At 48.0% G+C, this 21,199-nt stretch overlaps 1 protein-coding gene across 1 annotated transcript in view; it reads left to right on the top strand.

Annotated features, from left to right (window-relative positions):
* The window catches only part of PPM1H (protein phosphatase, Mg2+/Mn2+ dependent 1H), a 257,080-nt gene that overhangs the window by 185,699 nt on the left and 50,182 nt on the right, over positions 1-21,199 (top strand). Inside the window, exon 6 of the mRNA XM_044228930.1 lies at positions 2,380-2,498. Coding sequence (XP_044084865.1) covers positions 2,380-2,498 — 119 coding nt within the window. The remainder of the gene's footprint in view (positions 1-2,379; positions 2,499-21,199) is intronic.

The raw sequence follows: 21,199 nt of genomic DNA, 5'->3' as shown, positions 1-21,199 counted from the left end.
CAAGCTGTGTGCAATCTGTAATTTTTTGTTAACTGGATCCTCACAGGTACCCATTGACGATTCAGACTTTGCATGGTCCAGGAGTAACAGGGCCACAGGCTTTTTCCCACTTTTTGTTTTTTGTAAATGCATGTGCAGGTTGAAGGGTTGGAATGGGTGTTACGGACATGGTGTTAAAAACCACCCAGCCCTGACTGATCACCTTGGGCAATGTGTCTCAAGTTCTCTGGGTCTTCATTCCCCATCTGTCACTTGAGTCTGTGGCACATGATTTGTAGGGTTGTTGATGTAGTAACAGGTGTACCGAGTGGCTGGTATTGGTAGCCCCTAAGTCAGTGTTCGAGCAACTTGGTGGGGGGGTGGGGAGAAGAATGTCGTGCTGATGGGGTCCCACCGTTCTAGGGGATGACAAAGTGTGCATAGTAGATACTGCCATTCATTGATGGTTTATGCCTCTGCTCCTTTAGTCCAGACAGCTGGCTTCCTGGGCGTGTGACTCGTGCGTCTGCACAGGGCCTTGCACACGATTTAGTGGTCTGCCCTTGCTGTCTAGAAATCTTTAATCTTGAACAGAAACTCCATATTTTCATTTCACATTGGGACCCGCAGGTTCTGTAGCCAGTCCACCCTGAAAGGCTGTTGGCAGTGTAACATGAGAGCTCACAAAGCACGTGTCATAGTTAGGATGTAATAGGGCTCAGGCACCGTGAGAACGATATAGTCTTTTTTTTTTTTTTTTATGAGAAGAGATGACTGTGGTAAGTGCATTCATTTAATTATTAAATGTGTGAGATAAATACAAAGTTAATTTAGGAGAGAGTAAGAAACTGAGGCTCCAGAAGCTTAATCACCAACTACTAATAATAACTATTAAATGCAGAACTTGGATTCTAACCCAAGTCTGTGTCCCCCAAAGCCCACACCACTGACATGCCCTGTGAAGTATTAGTTTCCTCCCTCCCTCCCTCCTTCCCTTTCTTCCTCCTTTCCTTCCTTCCCAAGGAACCTCTCTGTCAAATTCAGTGTTTAAGTGTTCTTGATATTCACCAGCAGCCCAACCCTCATTCCCAGCAGAGGTTGATGTAGAGCCCCTCAGAGATGGTGTAGAATTCCTGCCAGACCCCGGAACTTTGGGGGCTACAGCAGACAGTAAAGACCCTTCCTCTTGTCAGTACTGTTCTGCCATGTCTCCATGCCTGCTCAGAATTCCATTATCTGGCCCACTCTAGCCAACCCAGTGACAATTCAGCTTGTTGCCTTTGATTCCTGATAGGCTTAGCCTGGAATGACCAACATCCAGCTGAACTTCCAGACTGCCATGAGAATCTTTAGGAGATCTGCCTGTGTCAGGTCTTGGGAAAGAGGCTGTGGGAGATGCCTATTGCCAGTAAACTGAGGACATGGCCATCTGTCCTGTGGCAGGGATCCCTTGCTTGCCTACAGTGCTAGGTCATGATTTGCTCTGCCCACTCTTCTCTACAAGACTGTGAGAGAAGGGCGGCGGTGGGGAGAGGGAGGGAGGAAGGGAGGAAGAGAAAGGATCCATTCCACTACACTGCTAATAAGCAAGCGTATAGCGTGGTGTGGGGAAGCTTCAATGCAAGTTTGCTTATGGTGTGTGGCCTTCTAGCTGGAAAGTTAATACTTGAGCATTTCATCTCTCGGAGAGCTGGAGAGCTGGATTTGAATGTCGAACGTGACAATGAGACTGTTTGTTGTTTCAAAGCAATTCCCTAAGTGGCTGTTTGCTGAAGACTTTGTAGTGTGAACAGAGATTTGGGGGAGGGGAAGAAGCCATCTGCTGTGCAATAGTCTTCCAATTACATGATCAAATTACTGCAGAGCAAAATGGAAGGAGTCCAACAGAAAGTTCCCGTCTGGTGTATCCAGCCCCAACCTGCTCTCTTGGGCCATTGTGTTCATGTGGAGATTCACATGCAGGTTTCAAAGGCAAGGCCATGATCACCAAGAGTGTGAGTAGCAGAGCAGAGAGAGCCAAGGAGGAGAGTCAGGGTGAGCTTTCTTGCTGCGTCAACATGCCATTCAGGAAAGTGAAACAATCTTGGATTTGAATTAAAAAGTGAACTTCTGGAGAAACTCAGTTTCTTTTCCTTTTGACTTTAGTGATCCGTGTCTCTGATTATAATTAATTTGTCACATGTAGTGAAATAGTTATACCCCTTTGCAAATTCATTTGGTGATTTTTATTTGCTGATAACTGTAGCTTTGTAAATCTATTTCTTTCCTTTAAAATAGAACAGTTTTCTTGTTTTTGAAATACGGACTGTCTTGATTTGCAAAACATTTTCGAGTCTTATTTTTTCTTCTAAATATGTGTGTGTATGTGTGTGTCCCCCCACCCCTTTCTTTTGCTATTAGGCATTCATGCAGCCTCACTTGCTGGGAAATGAGTTCACACATTTGGAGTTTCCAAGGAGAGTACAGAGAAAGGAGCTTGGAAAGAAGATGCTCTACAGGGACTTTAATATGACAGGCTGGTAAGAACACGCCTCCCTCTGCCTCGGCACTGCCACGGTATGTGTGAGGGATGCATCACCACTGTCAAAAGCCATTTACACATTTGGAGCAGGTAGTGCAGCCAGAGACCTGGCTGGTGGTGAAGGAATAGAGGAGCTGTGTCCACTTCTGCTGTTGGTGCCTGGATGCCAGTCCTCAGATCACGGGGCTGGTTTGCCTCAGTGCTGCTCCGAGGCCCTCCCTGGGGACACGAGACCCCACAAAGCTGACATAATTCCTCGCTTCAGATGAGCAAGCATTTTTGAGGCTTTTAAAACTCATTTAGGTTGGTTTTCAGGTCAGCGGCTCCAAGAAATGGGCTAACAGCCTATTGAGCCAGACTAGCATGGATGTGAATCCTAACTCTGATCTTTCTAAATAGGCAACGTTGGATAAACTGCTTAACCCCTGGGAGCCTAATTTTCCAAGAATAAAGTGGAAAGTATTTGCTCTTAAGGGGTTGTTGTCAGGACTGGAGGTAATGACCCATCTGCATTATTTCTTCACGTTCAGAGCGAGATGACAGTCTTGGCTGAGGGAGGAGGATCCCACAGCACACCTATGGCAACACCATATCCATCTCTGGAGTGGGTCAGTGGCTAACACGGACGCAGACCTCCTCTGCTTCTTCTGTATGAAAAATAGATACAGTATAAAGTACATCTGCATCATAAGACTGCTGGAAGGACTAAATGAGAGTGTGCGGGGCCTGGGATGTGAAAGCGTGGGTGAAGGTTTGCTGTTAGCCCCGAGGTAGTGAGCCCTGATCCTCCTCCCGTTCTGGAGGAAAGCAGGAGGTTGAGACAGTGGACTCTTCCCCTTGGCATATCTCCAGCCTCGGCACAAAAGTAGTTTCCATTTCCTCTTCTTCATTGACCAAAATAGTCCTAACAGATGGTCACAGCCCAAATTCTCGTGGTGGTGACTTCTGGGCTGGGAATGTACTCCTAGGCTGAGAATGCACACCTAGGGAAGATAAGGGGCTGATCTGAGGCACTTCCAGTTGGCCTTTACCATCTAAAAGAGAAGATTTTCACCACTATCCACTCTTCTTCTAGTGCAGGGTCAGCAAAATATGGCCCCAAAGCCAAATTCCACCCACGGCCCCTTTCTGTAATTGTTTTTAGTCCCACCATATTCATTTGTATACATTTGATCTTTGGCTACCCTCACTCTACAACAAGGTGGTTGAGTAGTTGGAACAGAGACTGTATGACCTACAAAGCGTAAAATATTTACCCCTGTTCTAAAACATGAATGGATGTTGCAGAAAGGGTTCACCCTATTTGCACCTCTGCGGGTCTGGAGTTTTGGTGCCCCAGAATCATTATCCTTACCCGGCTGGGTTGTCTTTGTAAGTTCATTTGTTTTGAATCAGCAAAATCAGCACTTGTCACAGAAAAATGTAAGGTGAGGTCTACTCAAGTTGGAAAAGTGTGGTGGGGTTTTGTCTGGGGTTTGCAGAGTTTAGAATGATGGAAGGAAAGATGTCCTAGTTTAGGAATCCCCATGATTGCAAACACATAAACAAAAAAAGTGGATCTGCAAGACAGTGAGAAAGATGGCCAAAAAGAGAGCATCTGTGGGAAATCAGACTGAGTCGGTATCAAGGGAACATAGCCGAGGATAAGGGAAGCCATTCAGAGAAATACATTTACTGTGGGAGGCTGCGGGTTGTGCTAGTGTGTTTCTGAGGAGAATGAATAATGAAAGCAATGTTCTAGTTAGGCAGTCCTAAGGAGTGTGAAGGAGAATGATGAAAGCAGACTTAGGTAGCTAGAAGAAAACCAGCATAGAAATATGTATGTGAAGGGGCACCTGGGTGGCTCAGTCCCTTAAGTATCTGACTCTCGATTTCAGCTCAGATCGTGATCTCAGGGTCCTGAGATGGAGCCTCACATGGGGCTCCCTGCTCAGCTGGGATTCTGCTGCTCTTCCTCTGCCCCTCCCCTCACTCAGGCATGCTCATGCTCTCAGGAGATCATGACTTGAACCCAAGGCAGGGGCTTAACTGACTCAGCAACCCGGGTGCCCCTAATTAGATAAATCAAGAGAAAGAGAGAAGAAAAAAGGAAGGAAAGAGGGAAAGATTGCAGTCTCTGGGGCCGAAGAGAGGGATGGAAGCAGGAAACAGACAAGAATCTAGATGATTTAAAAAAAAAAATCTAGATGATTTAGTCCAGAGATAATTTTAAGGGTAAGTCATTAATTCCAATTACCTGTTCAAACAGGTCTCTTGAGCTAGCCTGTAATGCCCCAGGAGGAGTGGGTGGCCTCCCCTGGTGCCTGACACCCAGTGAATGGCCAGGGATTATTAATCAGAGGAAAGGAAGGGAAGGGTGTGATTGACGGCAGTTGAGGGGGCGGGGCCCTTGTGGACGGCCCATGGGAAGGGTGGGGCAGTAAGGAGCTGGCTTTCATCTGAGAGAGGTTAAGCTTGAGGCAAGGCTGTCTGTGTGTTCTTTCTATGCCAGAGGCCAATTAGATTTATGCAGTCACAACACACTTGTAGACAAATGGCTGAAGATTACCCCTATTTTATAATTCTTAAAATGTAGATAAGTTCAGGGACTAGATTACACCCAACTTTGTACGTGCACACTCATCCTCTTACACTCTTTCTCTCTCTCTCTCTCTCTCTCTCTCTCTCTCACACACACACACACACACACACACATACGCTGTGTTAGCATGATCCTAAGGAAAATAAGCAGTCCCTAAATAAGCTGTATTTAATGTATGGAACTCCACAGAAGGTACCAAGTAACTGAAGAGCCAAGCCTGAGAATGGCTTCAGTCAGACATGGTTCACTGGCTTGTTTAAGCATGGTTCCCCACGCGGCTGTGGGCGCCAGCTCTGGCTCCGAGCAGAGATTTATGTATATCTTTGTGTATTTCCTACCTGTTCTTTTGACCTGATAAGGACACTTAAGAAAAAGGAGAGCTTGAAATAAGTGGGGAAGTTTAGAACCAAGTTAGACCATTGCCCTTGTAAACTCCCTCCCTCCACCTTAATGAATTCCTTTTTTAACTGAACCTCTCATGAGAGAAACCTCAGATCTAGCAGTTATCTTGTAGACTTAAAAAAAAAAAATGGGTTCATATTTTGCTGTTTCTGAGTTGTCTATAGGAAGAGAAAGGTGGCAAAGGAGTTCTATAGCAAGGGAGATGAAGGTCTGCGGCTCTTTCCCCACAAACGCCTTAAATTACTACCAAGTGGTTGGAATTAGTTGAAGGTGGTCGGGTGAGTGTTTGGTGTGTGTCACGCTCAAGGACACAGGTCCTTGCCATGTCCCTCTATGTTTTTGGGTTTCAGAATTAGCCTTGGCCTGTGAACTTGTTTTTCTGAAACCCTTCTACAAATCAAGGGTTCACATAATTCAAAGCCCTTTAATCCTTGTAGTAAATTCCTAGTTGTGGTGGTCATGTTTGTCTCCCCCATGAGTCCCCCACAAATCAGGATAGAAGTGGGCCTACCTGACAGTTATGGGAGGGGCTAAGGGCCAGACACCGCAACGGGAGCTTTCGATGATCCCTCATCATTAACAGTGAACCAAATATGTTTCACAGATGCAGAAACTGAGGCCAAGGGGCTAAGTTTCAGGGCTACGTCACTAGTAGGATGGGAGGAGCTGGGACATGAACCCCAGCAGCGTTACTTAGAGGAGCACACCACGTCCTGCGCCGGACTGCCCGTGGCTGAAGGACTCTTCCTCCTTGTTCCCATTTTGCAGCTGAGCAGGTGGAGACTCTGAGGGATTCGGTGGTTTGCTCAGCATCTGCCAGTGCGAAAGTGTTCAAGTGTTCAAGCAAGGACTAGATCCCAGGTCTGTGACTCCTAGAGCTCTTTCTGATACAATGCAACAGTCCGTTTTTCTTCAGGGTAAGATTAGACCTAATTACTCCGTTTGGAGCAGTGACCTGAAGTTAAGCAGGGGGACCCCGATCCACCAGGATTGGTGTCTCGCCGAAAGTCCTTTAAAGAAGAGGAGGGGACAAATGAAGCATTTCAGGAGCCGCTGAGGCACTAACTTTTCTGGTTCCTGGTCTGACCTCCTGTATTGCCAGACACATTAAACCTTGGGGCTTCATGCTTGTCCCTAAGAGTCTGTGTGTGATTTGGGGGTGCTCTTGTTGGGCAAGAGCCCCTGAGAGCCAGGTCTCCCTGGTGCTGAGGACAATGGCGTGCTCTCATTCCGGGCGTCACAGCAGCTGTCCGAGGCACATCTGCGGCAGAAAGGAGGGTGAGGGAGAGGCTGTCAGCTCCTGAGGGGGCAGGGGTGGGGGGGCTTGTCTCATCATCGAGGATGAGTGTGTTTCCTCCTCATGGGGAGCTTTTCTCTCCCACCCTCACGTTTTCTCAGAGACCGTGGAGCAACTTGGCAGGCCAGAATGTGGAGAGGACAGAAGGTTGTTGTCACCGGCACCTTCATAACGAAACCGGTCTGTTCCGTGGCTCGCCCACCTCAGATCGTTTCCCCAATAGACTGATCTACAAAGGCATTTTCCTCACAGTACCCCCGGGCACCGGGTCGGTCCCTGACATGGCCCCGTCCTCACCCTCCGTGCCTGGTGTCGTGGGTCCTGGGGCTGGAATCCCAGCCTTGCCTCATGGCGAGCCGGCGCCCCTCCTCCCCGGTCCCTTGTGTGGAGCTGCTCTCAAGTGCTGCTCGCCGGAGGGCAGTGTGAGCTCTGTCCCCACCCGCAGCCCTCTGAGCCATCTCGGGCTGTAATTTGCTGGCAAGTGTCTCTGTTACTGAGTTGAAACAGCAGCTTCTCACAGCTGCCTTTGTGGCACCGGGTCCTGGCTCTGGGGCCTGCTGGTGATTTAGCTTTCTCATGTGGGTTCAGTGTTCGTCGTGCGCTGTGTCCAGGCCCGTGGGAGGCAGGGGGTGGCGGGCGAGCCCGGGGCCCAGAAGGACATTCGTGTGGGAGGGGGCTCTGGCTACACCCATGGCGTCCAGCCAGATTCTTCAGCAGCTGTTCCTGGCCTGATGGGATTTGTAGAGAGAGCGAGGGCCAAAGAGGAAGAGAAGTCCATCGTGTGAATGCAAGATTGCTTCCAGATGGTTCTGGTTATGAGTAAAGTACACCAGAATTCTTTCCTTAAGCAAAGCCTTTCTAACATTTATGACGGTCTTATTTCAGAGGACAGCCTGGACCCGTAACCTGAGACGGCCTGACTTACTTAGTACAGAGTTGACGGCTTTGGAAGATGGGTTCCATGGGTACCGGCCCTTGCTCTGCCAAGATTTCCAGGCCTTAGGCAAACCCTGGGCACCTAGTCTCTCATTTGTAAAATGCTTCCTTGGCCCCTTGCTGCCACCCTCTGTGTCTCGTGGGGGATGGGCTTTGCTCTGCTTTTCAGAGCTTCTGGAAAAGACAAATTCCATTCGCAAGATTCCAGTGATGGTAACCTTTCATTCTGATTTCTTGCAGTCTTAACTCTTTATGATTCTTTTTTTTTTTTTTTTCTTAAAGAATCCATTCATTTATTCGACAGAGAGAAATCACAAGTAGGCAGAGAGGCAGGCAGAGAGAGGAGAGAAGCAGGCTCCCCACGGAGCAGAGACCCGGATGTGGGGCTCGATCCCAGGACCCTGAGATCACAACCTGAGCCGAAGGCAGAGGCTTTAACCCACTGAGCCACCCAGGCGCCCCAACTCTTTATGATTCTAACTTGATGACACATCAGGGCCATTTTCCCCTCATGTATTTCCTTTAAAATTAGGAGCAAATCAGAGATTTTCCTACTGGGAGCAGGGGGTGGTGGTCAACCACCATTCTCTATTCTGGCAAAGGAATACTTTTATTAAGGCAAAGGAAATATTTTTTTCTATTCTGAGTGCTCTCCAGCACAGCAGCCGCTAGCCCCCTGTGGTCATTTAAACTTACATTACTGAAAATTAAACAAAATTTAAAAATTTTTCCCAAGTCACACTAGCCACATCTCAATTGCTCTGTCGCCAGATGTGGCTTGTGGCTGGCGAATGGGGGCGTGGAGGTAAAGAGCTTTGCCATCATCCCAGACAGTCCTGCTGATGGCCCCTGCTACCTAGATAATGGAAGGGTATGGGTCAAGCTGGGGGTTGGGGAGGACATGCAAGAAGCTGTCTGTTAACATCCCAATGGCAAGGGATTTAAAAAAGGAAATGACACAGATAGGGCGTGAGTGGAACGGCGTGGCCACATGTGGCTTCGGGCCCCGCTGCTGCTCGCCTCAGAGGTGACTGGGGAATGGGCTTTACTCCACTTTTCAGATCTTCAGAGGCCTTAGCCGCTGTGTGTAGGAAAAGCTCATCTCCCAAGGTCCCTCCTTGGCAAGCCTGCGGGCGAGCCTGAAGCCTGAAGAGGACCCGGTTCCCTTGCCCGGTCAGGAGTCTGCCTCCCTCAGCCATCCTCTGCCAGCCGCCTGCTGGTCTGGTCCCGGCCATGGGCACTTTGTGCCTCTCGCTTTTCCTTCTGCTTTTTGGGGGGGAGTGTTTCAGACCCTGAGGGTCTGACTGAAAAAGCAACTTCACTTCCAACCCTTCCCATTCTGTTTGGGGTGAACTCTGTTCTCCATCTGCAGCCTGGAATCCAGCTCGGGGATGAGAGCCACAGCCCCATGGCACTGGGCTTCTTACCAATAATCCAAGCATTTTTTGGAAAGAAACTCACTGGAGGCAGCCCCAAGCATGGGTCGGGTTTTACAAATACTGTAGATGGGGCTTCTATCTTCTTCTTTACTGCTCTTTTCAGTGCCCTCTGACAACACATTCAGGCAGGCTGACAGGGAAGTGGATAAGCAGATTGAGAAATGCCACAGAATGCTTTATGAAGCCAACTCCAGAGCTGCACCCGCATATAATATAAATTGATTTATCGAATCAAGCACAGAAGCCCTGTTGCAGAAACCCCCGGCTTTATCCTCTGGAGGACCACCTATTAAAGCAGCCTCAACTGACACTCCTCATTAGCTTTTCCACTGATCCCCAGGCACTTTTTAAAGGGACAGTGTCCCTCTTTTGGGCCTGAATTTATATGTTGGCCATGCCTGTGGGTCTAATTAGCTTAGCATTATTAATCTTACTTGGAAAGCCTGCATTTTCTATAACGGCTTGACTCTTGAGTTTTAAACAGTAATTGGAAATCTCAAACCCTGTCCTTTTCCCTCTCTTTGTTTTTAATTACTTTTAACCCAATCTTTGGAAACCTACCTGCCTGTGTCTCTTGACTAGCAAGCATCGTTAGAGCACCAAAGGATTTCTCAGTCCCGTCTTGGTGCAAATCCTGACATTACTGCTGTGCCACACACCTCACGGGAAGGCTTTTGAAAGCCCCCGGAGAAGTATCACATTTTAATTTTATAATTACTTCACAAGAAAGCAGGCCTTTCCCTAGTTAAACCTGGTATTAATTTCCTCCCAGCAACTTGTATTTTCATAACTTAATGATTATGGGCCATCTTGGCCACACTCTGATTGCCCAAAGCAATCTGGAAATCCGACTTTGCAGAGAAGGGAAGGGCCTGGACGTCGTGGCAGAGACTTTTAACCCTGTAGATTATTCAGGATGGGCATTGGCTGGGACAGAGAGCAGTCCTCATGTCCCAGGTTCCAGTGGAACCCAGGACTGACGTCCGAATAGGTCAGTCTCAGATGGGGTGGGGCCGTTCTCTGGGCTTCCAGAGCCACGATGATGAATGATCATTCGCGACGCACATGTTCTGCCGCTTCTCAGGCTTTGTGGCTCTCGCCGCAGGAGCAGCAGGGAAGAGTCTGCCCTGCTGGGTGCAGCCCATCTTCCGACAGTGATAAATGACTCCCTTCTCCCTGCCCCCCTCCCTGCCACTCTGCCCATGAGGCCAGAGGAAGCTCTGAGGTATTTACAAATGGTTAGAAGGCAAGCTGGACAGGCTTTGTCAGCCCATGGGGAGGAGGAAGAAGAGAGAGGCCCAGGCTCATTCCCTATTGATCGTCCACTCACACACACCTCTCTCTGCTCTCACATTAGGCTAATGTGGCCACACTACTGCCAGGCCTTTCTTTCCCCCTGAGACCCTTTGAACAGTCACAGCATTTGTCGGTACCTGCTCATATACCCCTATGTAGAGTGTACCTCCCCCACTTCCCCAGTGACCCTTGTTTGGGACCTGCGTGGTGGTGACTTCACTCTCTGTCATTTGGGGAAGGGCTTGCATAAATCCCTGTGAAAATAGCTAGTGTCCTTTTAACCAAGGACCCCCAGGGCAGACAGGCCCTTGTCTGTATATATGGCAAACCTTTACTGTCTGTCTGCTGCCTGTTAGACATCGAGCTGTAGTTAAGAACAGGGGTATGGAGCTAGACTTCCTGGCTGGGTCAGTCCCCACGTGTGGCTTGGACAAATCATGTCACTCTGGTTTTCCCACGTGTTGGTGGGATTCATGACAGTATCTAATAATAGGATGTCATGAGCTGGTATGGTCATGTGTGTTCAACACAGTCTGCCATGTCAGCAGTGCTCTAGGTGCCCAGTAATCTAATCATTGGATACTCTGGGGTGTGCGGTGGTCGGCAAGGTTTGATCCTTGCCTCAGGAGGTCCACAGCCGAAGAGGGGTTGAGTTGCTTGTTTTTCAAAGTAGTGGGAGGCTAGAAACCAAAAAGTAAAAGGAAGGCAGTTTAGAGAAGCAAGAGACTGATGGAAGGTCCAGGTGTGCTGCCTGCTTTTACCTGGCAGGCCTGTCCCACAGGCGCTGTGGCAGGTGAGCACAGAGAAGGTGGGGCTGTTGTCTGGGGGAAGAGACATGCTCAGCACAATCTGGAAACCTCTCTCCCCTGGGTACTGATGGGTAGGGTGTTTTCTGTTTTATTTGAAGTCTCTTTTGTAGTTTTTATGGGATTTTCTGGTCTATCCATTGGCTCTACATCTGTTTTTGAGTTCTGGGTGCTGAACTATTTAAGGTTCCCTATAGCTCTCCTGAGCCATACCCAGGGTGCTGGGATACCAGGCTGCTCAGAAGCCAAAGCGCGCCCTCGCATAGGAGGGGCCTTGCCAGATAGGACTGCGTTTGCTTCATAGGGATGACCAGCTGGCCCAGGAAACAGCTGTCTGGAAAAGTACTGAGCAATACCACTTTACCTGTAAATCTATTCTTACATTCTCAAGAGCAAGGGAGGTAGATCTGTTGGAATTTGTGCAAAAATAACTAAAGCAAGACAGAATATAGAGCTTATTTACAAACGGCCTTGAGGGGACATTCCGTGGGGGTGGTGGTTTTTTTTGTTTTTGTTTTTGTTTTTTAATTTTTTTATTTTTTATAAACATATATTTTTATCCCCAGGGATACAGGTCTGTGAATCGCCAGGTTTACACACTTCACAGCACTCACCAAAGCACATACCCTCCCCAATGTCCATAACCTTTTGGAGGTGGTGGTTTTTAAGATTGGAATTAGGCTGGGGAAAGGTGTGTTTGAACCAGAAGTCTGAAATAAGAGAGGTTTAAGAGGGTTGAGGGCCAAAGGGAAGGACAGTCAGAAGAGAGGGAACAGCACAAGTGAAAAGCAGGAGGGATGAAAATAAGATGTGAGTTGGGGTTGTGGAAGCCAGAGGTAATACCTGAAATAGTCAGCACTGAGGAGTAGGGCCCCTCTTTGTCCCAGAAGTTCCTTGCTGTGCCAGGCATTAACCCTTTATTTACCACACTAGAGGGATTCCAGGGGAGGGTCCAGAGCACCAGAAAAGGGCAAGGGGGTGGGGGTGGGGGCTTGGGACAGTCAGTATTTGCCAAGCAGGACAGAAGGGTTTCAGGGTATTAAACTTAGGAACGCCCTGTATTGCTGTGTGTCAGCTAGACAACATTGCAAGTGATCGTCAGATGTAAGTGACATGCAGACGCAGGCCAGAGGGTGTGGGCAGGGGTGGGTAGTGAAGGGACCCAGTGATCTAGGGAAGTAGATTTAAGTCAACACAGGGGGAGCTTTGAATGCAGTGCTAGGATGGCATGAACTAGCGTCTGATTTTCCCACTCTTAAGAGCTCTGCACCTCTGTAAAGTATGAAAATGACACACAGCACGGCCGAAATATGGAGCTGACAGTATATTTAGAAGGACATATGGTCCAATCCTCAGCCTATTTATAAGATCCTATTTTTAAGGAAATTCCAGAGAAGTGAGTGCTACAACACTCCACCAAATTCCCAGGTACTTAACCACCCTGCCAAGGAAACATTTTCCTGTGTCCAACCTGCGTTCCTAGTTCTAAAATTTCACTCTCCGCAGAGCTTGATAAAGTGTTTTCCTTCTCTCTGCCACCCCTTCCCTCCCCACAAGGCTTCCGAGCAGAAAGTCAGTGTCCCTGGTTTCAAGCTGACAAGCCCATGCCAGTGCTCACCCACCAGGGCTGGGAGCCGTCGTTGTCAGATTCAGCTGAGGTGCTAGTTGGAAGCCTCTGAGTTCTGGACTTACCCCAGGAATCCGCTTGGCAGAGTGGGAGGACCAGCACCATTCTGAACCCTGCCGCCGCGTTCCCTTGAGCTTCAGACAGGAATCAGTCAGAGCAAGGATCGGGTTTACGTCTGTGCCTTGCTGAAGAACTAAACACGCTTCTTTCTGTAAGAACTGGAAATCATGGCAATACATTCCTTTTTCTGTTCCTCACCTTGTGCTGGTAAAAGCAGTAGTACTCTACCAAGTCTGGCTTCCGATTCCACTCGGACTGAGCCGGCTTTGTCCATCACCCAGGTTCAATCTAATGCAGTACATTGCTGTGCTCAGGATCTTAGAGGACAGAGCACCGGGCTTCATCTTTGTCACATAAAGTGGATGTTTTAACCATTCCTCCTTCAGTAACATGTTGTGTTGGGCGCTGGAGACAAAAAGAAGATGAAAACAATCTCCACCCTCACAGTGCTTACAGTGCGGTATAGGACAAGCCCATACCGAAAGGGGCAGAGGAATATTTACACACAGTGAAGCTTTTTCTTCTGGAGTGATTATTAAAAGCATTCTAGAATCCCTGAGGTCCTGGAATCTGTATTTAAAAAAAAAAAAAAAAGCTCTCAGGTGATTCTTGTACATCCTTGAACATTGGCTTTGGGCAGCCTTAGAGATTTTTACCATGGCGCTGAGTAACTGCTAGCAGAAATGGTGGGTTAAAGAACACGAGATAGGCTTTCCCCCCCCCCCAGCCTGGGCTTTTTATTAGATTTGTGACTTCTGGCCCCCGGTTTTCCTCCTGCTGTTGCATGGGAACTTGCTTGTCCACTTGTGTGGGCCAAGGACTCTGTGCAGGAAGGGTCGTGGACTGGACTGACAGTGGAAGATGGGAGATGGTCGGTGCCTACAGTGGGTCAGAGTTGAGTGTCTCTCTTCCTTCTTGATGCTTATGCCAATAACCTGGATAGTCCAGGCCCCAGACAGCCTATAAATACATGGAATAGTTAGGACCATGCTCCCAGGGCATCCGACTTGCTGGTTTCTTACTCCGGTTCATCCTGAATAAGTGACACTCCCTCCCCAGATTTACCTAATCCTTTTACATGGCCTTGAATCACCCTATGAAAAACTGGGCACCAAAGTGTGAAGATCTAAAATCTGCAATTTACTGTCAACAGAACAATTTGAAAGCTCAGCCTCAGGTTAGACTTAATTCTACAGTGATCTTGAACATCCATCATATTGGCAAGAGAAGAAAAAGCTTAAGGAGGTGGTATGTTTAACCTTCTGTGTGACCTACTACTTTAAAAACCTGGGAGGTTGGGGGGTTGACTTTTTAAAAATTTGTATGATTTTCCCTGATAATGAGGATTAGTAATTAAGCAATTTTATTGGATATCATTACATTTATGGCATTTGCCACATATTCATTGCTCTTCAAGGATGGCAGAGAACCCAGTGCACTTTGGGGCAGACCTGGAAGTGAGCTTGACCTCTATTTCCAACGTGTGTGACCTCCATTTTCTTCTTTTGGTTAATGTTAATATCTGTCTTGCAAACTTGTTTGCAATTGCATAAGTTTTGAGGCACCTGGGTGGTTCAGGTGGTTTAAACGTCTGCCTTCGGCTCAGGTCATGATCCCAGGGTGCTAGGATCAAGTCCTGCATCAGGCTTCTTGCTCAGCGGGGAGCCTGCTTCTCCCTCTCCCTCTGCCAGCTCCCCCTGCTTGTGTACTTGTGCATTCTCTCTCTCAAATAAATAAGATCTTTAAAAAAATAATTACATAAATTTAAAAGATATAAGTGCTTAGAACAGTCTCCAGAAGAAAGAAGATTATGCAACAAGTGATGGGTGTGTTAGAACTTCTGTGAATGTTCAGGCCAAGGTGGCAGCAGAAGATTTAACAGTGGTTAAGTCAGTTGTTGCCTTTCCCCACCCATCGTCTGAAACAGTGGAGCCAACTTGGTGTTGGAGCCAAGATTATGGTGTTCTTTCCATTGGTAAAGATCGGCAGCCATTGCCCAGGCCTGTGCTTCTTACCCTGAGACTCAAGTCATGTGAAGGTCAACAGAAGATTCCAGAAGACTGAGGATTTCAACTGAAGATTTTGGGGGTAGGAGAGGATATTTTTCTGTGTTGAAATAAATGTTATATATATGATTATTATGCAAAATTCTCATGGTTTTTTAGGCTAAAACAGAAGACTTGGAAAAGCACTAACTAATGCCTACTTTGAGATACCTGAGCTCTGCCCCAGGTGATGTGGCCAGTTCAAAGATACTCGAACGAAGTCCTGGTGTGTGTGTGTGGTTTCCCCGTGAGAACACTGCAGGGCTTGGTGCTCCCATGTACAAATACCCGTATGTCTAAAGAGACAGAAGCTTTGTGAGCCAGAGAAACTGGACTGCAGTAAAACCCTCTTTGCAGGGAACACTCTATCTGCTATTTTCTCATCACCATTCATGGAGATGGGGTCCATTTTGGTTACTTCTTGATTTGTATGTATTGACTTGGTTTCATACAATATAAAGGCCAGTGTCAATGAAATTCATGTTCGTTTCAGAATAGATGGTCCCTGAGAAAGCAGAAATCATTCCATGTCGTGTGCTCATAAAATAAGGATCTGTGATTCATACCTCTGGGAGATCTAAATGTTATTGATTAGAGTACAAAGTTCTCCTAGCCAAGTGCTAATGCACACCAAGTGGATCCTGAGTCAGAAATCATTTCTAAATCTGAAATTTCCCTCAAAGTCATCTAGAATGACTTATCCTGAAATAGTACTGGTTCTGTTTTGCAAACACACATGACCAGTTACATTTCTGAAAGACTGACTCAAAGCATCTTCTTCTGTGTGAGTTCTTTTCCATTCCTAACCTTGGGCCTCAGTGTTAAGGGACGACATTTACTTCATTTATATTATTTAACTCTACATTCCCAGCACCTGTGCCAGTGTCTGGCACTTGGTAGGTGCTCAGTAAACATTCATGAAGGATTCTAGTAGAGCCCATTCCTCTCATCTAGTCCAGAAATGAGCTCCTGATTTGGAGCTACTAGAATCAGGTCCTTTTCCTTTACCCAAATTTTCAGCTGTGGGAAGGGGCCCTTTAGTAGATTGTGAAAGCAGTTTAGTGTATGGAGATAAGCATTTTGAACAAATTAAGTAGTGTAAGGAGAAAAAGTCTGCGTGTGTATAACACAGGAAGGGTAAATGTTGCTTCCTGAAATGCGTTAACAAGACCTGCTCTAAGCCAGCGGACTTTCCCCAGGAGCATGGGCCTCGTGCAGTGAGAGCAAGCTCTGATGCCTTGTGCTGTCCTGCACAGACCCAGTGTGAGGAAGAGGAGTCTCTAGGCCAGATTAGAAGAATGATTACTGCTTCCAGAATTCTAGGCAGGATCTGGTTCGGACATGCCGGTGATGGGGAGCAAAGAGGTAGGCATTTCCCCAGGGATTCCGGGTCTGTTAGTTGGGTGATTTCCTCAAGGATAACTGCAATGTCAGGAAACAGAGCTTGAGCCCCATTAAGGAAAAAAGGTTTTCCGGAGAGATAGCCAGAAGATTCTCCCTTTCATTTGTTTGTCTCATTAGAGACAGCCAGATATATGCAAGCTAGACAGCATTATACCTCCAAATTAGATCACCAAATACTAATCACGCTTTTACAATTCAGGCTTATTATTTGAGGTTGAATTCAGACTATTGTACTGTATTAGCCCAAGAATATCAACTTGTATGTAGCTCAGGGCCTCCAGGCCTCAAATAACTTAAGGCTCCAAGGACTAAAAGGGGAACACAAGGTATCATTTGTTTGTAGAGCCTTGGCCCCACGAGGAACTTTCTCACGTAATCAAGATATCAATTGATGACAACTGCTAGCACGGAATCCAGGAACTCAAAGCATCACAATATGACCCTGTTCCCCCAAATGTAGATTTACAAGTAACTGAGGCCTGCTGTGCAATGGCACTTCTGTGGCAGAGATGTTGGCTCTGCCCAGAAATATCTTAAAGGAGAATTCTGAACCCTCAAGCCACCTGGTAGATACAGGATACTTCTCAGCCTTTTCCAGCTCACCCAGGGGCCACAACGGCTGTCTCGCATCCTTGTTCCAGATTTCTGACTTGAGCCTGAGTTCATTAAGCTTGCTCAGATCCTCCTCCCTGACAATTTAGTGACATTTTCCCAGCGTATTAAGATTTGACCCAGAGATAAATTTAAGAAATTTCTGGCGATTTCTTAACCGTAAGTCTTTGAAACCAGGACCAAAAGGCCTCTTGAAAGAAGATACTAAAAAAATAAGAGTAAGCGCTAATAAAAGACAAAATATTCTTGTGTTGCTTTACAGGAAACACATGGATACTCTTACGGTGAAGAGGGAGAGTGGGTTGCCCTGTGCAGGGCCTCCTCAAGGAGCAGGAAGCAGCCTCCATTTACTGCTCTGTGGCTTTGGGTTTGATTCCTTTGGAAATACAGATGGCTGGCAGGGAAAAGGAAGCATGAGGTGATGGCCAGCTCTGTGTTGCTTTTTCCAGGAAGGTCTGGGCAGGGTGGGCGTGGAGAAAGGCGAGGCAGGGGAGAGCCTCTGCTGATTCCGTGAATTGCTGAATTGGGGTTGTGCCAAGCTCTTAAAAGCCATGAGTGGCATCTGGGCTCCAGGCATGTGTCTGCCGCTGGCCAGCCAGGCCTAGGTGGTGTTTCCTCCCCAGCCTCCTGGGATTCAAGTTCTTGTTGAGATTGGTTGTAGGAAGCAGAAGTGGGGACCAAAGACCTAGACGCTTCTGCCCACCATCCTCCAGCCAGACGTGCTCAACCCCCATGTGGTGTGCCCCTGTCTAAGACTTGGTTTTTGCTGGGAGCAAAATGAGACTTCCTGTGGCTTTTACCTTCCTCCCTGAAGGGGCACTCAGCTTCTCACTGAGGGGGAGGAAAATGCTCCCTTTATGCCTATTGGAGACCAAGCCCAAAGCATCCCCTGAAGATTATTAGCTCTGAGGTATCTGAGTCTCTGATTCATCACTTTCGAGCAGAACAGTGGACCTCTCTGAATAAAGTTGCGCAGGCGCTGTTCTTTGTGCTTTGTTATCATTAGCACCAGTAGGAAAGTATGAATTGGGGCGTCTTGGGTGTTCAGCAAGAAGCAGTTTTCCCATGGGGATGTACTGTATTCTGGCCCGTGCTCCCCAGTTATCTGTGCGATACCCAAGCAGTGAAGAAAGAAGAAGGGCCCTAGGGCCACAGTTGACTGAAACAGGACCTTCTCCTTCACAGAGGACTTCTCAGGCATCTTTGCATTCAGCCCTTGCAGCTTCCCCTGCAGAGTCCAGCTGAAGAAGCACATTCAGTGAGGTTGAGGGATTTGGCCAAGGTCACTTAAAGACTGAGCTGCGACTTCAAAACCCCTGATTCCAGGCCTGACGTTCTCTACCAGACCCCAGCAGGAGGAAGGGAGGATCTAGGAACTCTGCTTCCCAGGGGAGGACAGGCATCCTGGGCCGTGGTGAGAGGTCAGCTAATAGAAGAATGTGACTCACTGGCGTGTGTCTTTGGAGTCATACAAGTGGATTGTTGGGATTAGGCAGTCCCAGAGGGGTCATGTTCTTCTTAAATGACTTTGAAGTATTGCTAAGGGAACCATGACTTCGGGAAATGAGTGGTATTTCTGTCCCTCTTTCTAATTAAAAGTCCTGATCTGGGCGAGAAAGAAGACCATGGGAAGTGATGTACGTGGACCGTGCCAAAGTGTGAACTTTGGGTTCCTGGCCTGTGGGTCCGATGTCCGAGTGGGGGCTCTGGCTGGGAATGGAGAAATCTGGCAGAGGCACAGAAGAATTTTCTTAGTGGGAAATTTGCTTTAGCAAGCTAATATGGAAGAAATGTGTCTGGGTAACACTGTAGACCCTGGGGAATCCCGTGACCAAAAAAAAACTCCTGTTATTCTGGAGGTGGAACTTAGGAATCATCGGGAGAAATAATAGGCAAGAGGATCATAAGTGCTTTTTCATAACTTTATGACTATGTACTGCTGCATATTGGTGCTAAAGGTGAACCTAAAATTCTAATGTAAAGAGATATACACCAGTCCAAGGTATCCCTGATGGACTTGGCCCTGAATTTCAGCTGTAAAAAGGCCTACCGTGAAGGCAAGATGAGTGGGGAAGCCGGGACTTTGTGATGTCTTTGGAGGAGGCCTGCGTGCGGAGGAGGAAGGCTTGTTCATCCCAGTAGCTCAGACCAGCTTCACATCCACAGTGTGCTTCCACCGTGTAGACAGGAGGCCAGAGCAGCGAATAGACAGACTGAATGTCCTGGGGCTGGGAGGCTAGAAAGAAGTAAACAAAATTAGATAAAGAACGGATAGCTTGAGATTGCGCTGTGGAAACACTGTGAAGAGCCACAGCATGATAGCCGGGAGCAGTTCAGAGAAGGCTGAGGGATGTGTGGGAGGCGGTTTGGGGGACCCAGCAGAAGAAGGGCCCCGGCAGAGGGAACAATGCGGCCCCGGGGCACGGTCGAGGGACAGCGAGCAGGCTGGCATTGGAGGAACCTAGTGGAGGGATAAAGGAGGTCAGAGCAGCATGTGAAGATCAGATCACAGAGGGCCTTGTTGTCCAATGGGGAATGTTAAGCTGAAGAGTGAGGCTTGTGAATTAAAAGAGAGAAATGGTTGTGGGAGTTGGCTAGCAGGCTGCTCGGCCAGACCGAAAATACAGGCAAACCTTTCTCTGCAAACAATTATGGAACTGGCCGTGGATGAGATGTGTTCATCCTGGAAGAGTCTTACAATAGCTGCCCATCAGGAGGGGGCAAGCTAAAATAGCTGTCCATGTGGCCGTACAGGGACCTCTTGAGCTCAGATGTCCAGAGAATGTGTCTCAAAGGTTGCAGAGAGCAGCACAGAGCCAGCCGAGACTGGAGGCGGCCAAGGGACATGCCCGCAGGTGGGCGAGTCACAGGCAGCACCCCAGCAGCCCAGAGAGCAGGCAGAGAGGCTCGGAAGGCGCTCTGTGTTTGTTTTGTGGACATGTGCAGGACGAGAAAATACAGAAGGGCAGAATAAAGGCGCTGCCCGGGATCATGGGCATTCGCTGATTTGCTCACACAGTCAGATATTTCTGGAGCACCTGCTACACACTGGGCCCTCTTTTAAATACCGGGGATACCACAGGGGGCAAAATGAGAGTGTCTGTCCTCATGGAACTTCTCTGGGGCCAGGGTTGTGGGGGAACAATAGAGAAAATAAACACAAGGAAGTAAAACACTTTAAGTATTAGGTGGGGTAGATGACAAGCCCAAAAATAAAACCAAGAAGGGGAAGGGGAAAGTTGGGGGAGGGGAGCAATGTTAAAGAAGGTCATTTCATTATTTGGCTTTTATTTAGAGTATGATGGGGAAATCATTGGGGGGTTTGAACAGGGTAATGACGCTCTCTGACATTTTAAAATAATTACTCTGGTTGCTCTGAGAATAGAGATAAAGGACAAAACCGAGCAGTTTCCAGAACCTTCACCACTTCATCCAGGTCCTGGCACTGTCTGCTCTTACCCCAATAATTGCAGGCAGGCCCAGTGAGGCGATCACCATGGTGTGGGCCAGAGACGGTGGCAGCAGCAAAGGTTCTGGACCTGTTGGGAAGGTAGAGCTGACCATATTTGGTAGGACGGCGGCAGACAAAACCCTGAGTTCCTTTTGTGTTTCCCTCTTACTAGAAGGTAAAGTGGATGAGGAAGTTTAGGCTGCCAGCAAAAGAAGGATGCAAAAGAACTGTCATGAATGATGGCGGCTGGCGGATGAACGTGTATGGCCCGGAGGGAGGTAGAGTGCTGGGACAGAGGAGCGGAAGTGGCCTGGGAGCCTCAGCAAGAGAGGGAGAGGAGGGACGGCTCGCAGCAGGAAGCTCCATGGAGAGGATGCCTTGGTGCAGCCCACATGACCAGGGTGCTGGGGAGCCATATAGAAGGTTACCAGGAAGTAAGTAGGTTGGGAGTTAGGAAGTCAGGATTCCAGAAGCATCATCCACACATCTAAAATTACTGAGTCTAACAGTACAGGAAAGAGTGGAAGCCACTCGACCAAAGTCATCAGGGAGGATGGGAGAGCATCCGGGCTTTTGTGAGCAGGTGGAAGGACCGACTCGGTGGCAGCAAGCCTCATTCTAGAGGGAGGAGTGAAATGGGAGCAGTCAGGGCCTCCCTCTTGCCTTAGAAATCAGAGGACTTGGAGATACACCAGTGGCTAACTGAGGGGTTTAAGAAAGAATTTCCCAGGCTTGTTCTCCAA

Source organism: Neovison vison, chromosome 12 (genome assembly GCF_020171115.1).
Source record: "Neovison vison isolate M4711 chromosome 12, ASM_NN_V1, whole genome shotgun sequence".
Lineage (NCBI taxonomy): Eukaryota > Metazoa > Chordata > Mammalia > Carnivora > Mustelidae > Neogale > Neogale vison.
Note: the sequence above shows the minus strand (reverse complement) of the source record. Positions and strands in the feature narration are given on the sequence as shown.